Raw genomic sequence first — 3,611 nt, 5'->3', positions numbered from 1 at the left:
GTATGATGTTTGTTTCAGTTCGACCTTCTCTGAGAAGGTGATGAGAAGGCTTCTCATCAAAACAAAAAGAGGTAAATTTTTGAAAAAGAAGACTTTTTGTTGCAATTTTTCTAAAACGATAATTCGATTTACTGAAAAAATTGTTCAAAATCAATCATTTCACTGATATTGTCCGATTCGAGTCAAGAAATCAACATTTATTATTCAAATTTATTCAATCAAATTAACCGATAAGCTGTTTTTCGTATGGCGCATGGTGTCAGATGATAACGGTGCCGTATTCAAAATTGTTGATATGTGCATATAACGAAGTCACCACACTCGATCACATAACACCTTCGGTAGCTCAGTTGGTAGAGCAGTGGACTGTAGAGGTAAACAACTAATTGAAATCCATTTGTCATTGGTTCGACTCCGATTCGAAGGAAACTATTTTTTTTTCTCTTGAATATTTTTTTATTTATTAAAAAGAGACTCTTTAAATTCACTGAATAATATTCAGCAAAAACAAATTTTTCGGTACAAAATCTCATTCCACAACACCTGATTTAGGCGGATGATTGGATTTTTGGAATTTTCAAGGAACAAGTTTCAACCGTTGTGCATAGATACAAATTGTATAATTGAACATGGGGCGAGTATGAAAAACACTTTTCTATGCTACAGTCAGAGGTAACTCTGAATAAATCATGAGGACAGATTCTTTCATCGAATTTTTATCTCAATCATTCAACCCGGTCCATGCATTTCTGGTGATACAGAATTATCTGACCGAACAGCAAAGGCCGAACATGTCTTGAACATTTAATAGTCTATAATCATGTTTTTCAAAAGCACGAATGGTAACTGGAAACATAGGCTCTCTTGCGTTTATTTCAATTTACTTATGTTTGAAATTTCAAAAGAATAAAAGGTATTGAAATCATCTTTCATAGTTTCAATTAATCAAAGAATATACATCTCTACCGATCTATATCCAATCAGAAGCTACAAAATGATGGCAAAAACTCCACAAAAGTGTCATTTTTCCCAAAGAATTTGACAAGCCAAATGAAATTTGTTCTCGAGACCTACTTTTTTTAATTATTTCTTTAATTCATACGAACAATTTTGAATAATTTTTGAGATTTGGTTGACAAAATTTCTCTGAAAACTCAACAGTTTCTCCATTGTACATTGTGGGCACTGTGCCCTGAATATGACGCTGGTGAGCATGATGGACGTATTGATGATGAGCATCGTAGGCGTGTTGTTGGTTTCATTGTCGACGCTAGATATATATAGGCCATTTTAAGCACTAAAAAATTAAAACAACATTAAAATCGTAATCAAAATCGCATTCATTTATACCGTACCTGTTAAACCAATCATAATATAGTCCATTCCGTTTAGTTCACCTTGCCTTTTCGTCCAATATTGAATAACAACAAGAATCCAATAAACCGTAGATATGATCAACATAACTAATGAATATTTGAAATGTTCCTGAATTCGAATAAATCAATTGATTCAAATTAAAGTCAAAGCCATTTGAAGAAACGATTTGAAGAAAAATGAAAGGTAAATTCTTAAAAAATTACATTGTATACACCATACAGCCACACGGTGCTTGCAACTAAATACAATACCGAAACAAACAGGATAGTGTATCGAAGTTCATGGAGATCTTCTGGTGGATAACTTTTTGCGATGCTTGCAATCCATTCTTTCGCCATTTGTACAAATCCTGCCATAAATATGGATCCGGAAATACCGGCATAACCCAAATATTTTCCGAAATCTTTCCCTTCATGCACCATTTTGTTAACTCTATCTCTTTTGTGAATATAATTTTTCGTTAAACTCGTAATCTAAACAGAAAATTTGCTGTTGCGTAGTAACGTTCGACTTTCTATAATGAATTTTACAAACGAAACCAATCTATTCGATTATTATGTGTACTACGTTTAAATGCAATAAGGCCTACTAAAATATTTGTCAGCTATAGCAGTGCTAGTGAAAAGAAGAAACATTGTTTGCTTTGATATTTTGAGCGCCGATTTTATTTTGTTCAAATTTTCAAAAATATTTCAATTTTTCTTGGCTTTTCGACTCATTTAATCAGGGATTTGAACCTAATCATGATTACAGGTAATAATTGCCGGTGATCAGTAGTGTTCAAAGGGTGGAAAATTACCCCTCAGGGATTCGAAAAATTCTTCGATTTGCTAGTTTTGACGAGAGAAAGTACTGGAAAGGAAGCAATATTCGAACAATTAGCATCATACCATAGCAAAAGGTAAAACACATGTGGCAAACACCTTAAATATATCATTTTGTAGGAATGGTGCAAGTTTTAACTGTAGACCCATTCTAACGACAATAATATACATTCATGTGGGTTCCATTTCTGGAGGAAAGTTGGGGGCTATAAAAGGTGTTTATGTACGACCCTTGTGCCCATGTACGAGACGACCTAAATAGAAATATCCTGTTTTTAGTGGTGCATACATTCTTATTGTTGCGATGCACAAAATCCATTAAAATAACTAATAATTGCAAAACTGAAAGTGTCTTCACTTGAAAATCATAAGGTATTTTCCTTTATTTTTTAAATTCACACAGCGTTTTTGTTGGTTTTGGAGTTAAATCCAGTCCTTAACACGATCTTTTTGAAAACCTGCCATATGCATTATATGAAGATCGCAGTGTATTCGGCGATTTTCCGAAGGAGGAAATCTCTTTTATCGGTTCCACGGCCGTCATAGATAGAAAACTGAAAGTCAATGTAATAACTGAAAAGATTTTACAAAACAACAACAAAATTAACACATTACACGCTCAAAGTAATTCAAGCTATTACCTAAGGGGAGAATCACAAAAGAAAAGAATTAATTGGAAATAATCGATAAGTAATCGACAAATAATCGAAAAATAATCGTAGCTTACAAGTGTATATATCAATAAATTGAAATAAGGCGACCACATAAATAAAAAGAAATCTTAAATGAAAACTTTCCATTACTGAAATCGCGATAGCTAAAAAATAGCTGAAAATTGAGATTTTTATGATTGATTGATGATCGTTGTAGCGGAGATCTGTGCATAGAGAAAAAAAAATGGAATTTATTATAAAATTAGTAGCAGAAAATTAATGTATTAATTTGGTTGATTGTGTCATTGGTTTACAAATTGTGTATTCTCTTCTTTTGTATATACTTACCTCACATGCCGAGTTCCGCAAGATTTCGGACCGTGAAAACGGGATTCGGTTCTACATGTCGCAGTATGCACAAACCGCGATATAGAATGTTGCGACCCGCATTTACGTCCCGATTCCACACCACGATCACAGTTCCAAGTCGGCCGGCCCGGTTGTTTTTAACTATCCGTACAATCTTTGAAACCATTCGTTGTGGTTGTGGATTTGGTACATCCATTTGCATTTGTTCATCACCGTCAACGATAATGAAAATGTCTTCTTCTTGTTGTTGTTCTTCTCGTACTTCCACTACTTCTACTTGTTGTACTACATCAGCGACCAATGGCATCACTTCATCTTCATTGTTCACATTGGCTGGATCTGGTGCTGCTGCATTGTTGACGTTTTCACCTGCATTCAAACGACGACG

The 3,611-nt window shown here is 34.1% G+C and overlaps 1 protein-coding gene and 1 non-coding gene across 2 annotated transcripts; one reads left to right on the top strand and one right to left on the bottom strand.

Annotated features, from left to right (window-relative positions):
• The first annotated feature begins 335 nt into the window (after positions 1-335).
• Trnay-gua lies at positions 336-427 on the top strand. Its single transcript is given in 2 exon segments — positions 336-372; positions 392-427. It is a non-coding gene; the product is annotated as a tRNA-Tyr (tRNA).
• A 649-nt stretch (positions 428-1,076) lies between these two features.
• LOC116338992 lies at positions 1,077-1,878 on the bottom strand. Its single transcript, XM_031764592.1, has 3 exons — positions 1,581-1,878; positions 1,356-1,485; positions 1,077-1,297 (listed from the first exon to the last, which is right to left on the bottom strand). Exons 1-3 carry the CDS (start codon positions 1,797-1,799, stop codon positions 1,155-1,157), a joined length of 492 nt encoding a protein of 163 aa, XP_031620452.1. The 5' UTR covers positions 1,800-1,878; the 3' UTR covers positions 1,077-1,154.
• Positions 1,879-3,611: the final 1,733 nt, after the last annotated feature.

Source organism: Contarinia nasturtii, unplaced genomic scaffold, assembly GCF_009176525.2.
Source record: "Contarinia nasturtii isolate CC-2019 unplaced genomic scaffold, AAFC_CNas_1.1 Cnas_scaffold_478, whole genome shotgun sequence".
Lineage (NCBI taxonomy): Eukaryota > Metazoa > Arthropoda > Insecta > Diptera > Cecidomyiidae > Contarinia > Contarinia nasturtii.
Note: the sequence above shows the minus strand (reverse complement) of the source record. Positions and strands in the feature narration are given on the sequence as shown.

Bases quoted from the DNA above. Each gene is read 5' to 3' on its own strand.
- LOC116338992 (XM_031764592.1), bottom strand. From the start codon at position 1,799: ATGGTGCATGAAGGGAAAGATTTCGGAAAATATTTGGGTTATGCCGGT. The intron at 1,486-1,580 runs GTAATTTTTTAA...ATTCGAATTCAG, and splicing joins GGCTGTATGGTGTATACAAT to GAACATTTCAAATATTCATT. The intron at 1,298-1,355 runs GTACGGTATAAA...TTAATTTTTTAG, and splicing joins TATTATGATTGGTTTAACAG to TGCTTAAAATGGCCTATATA.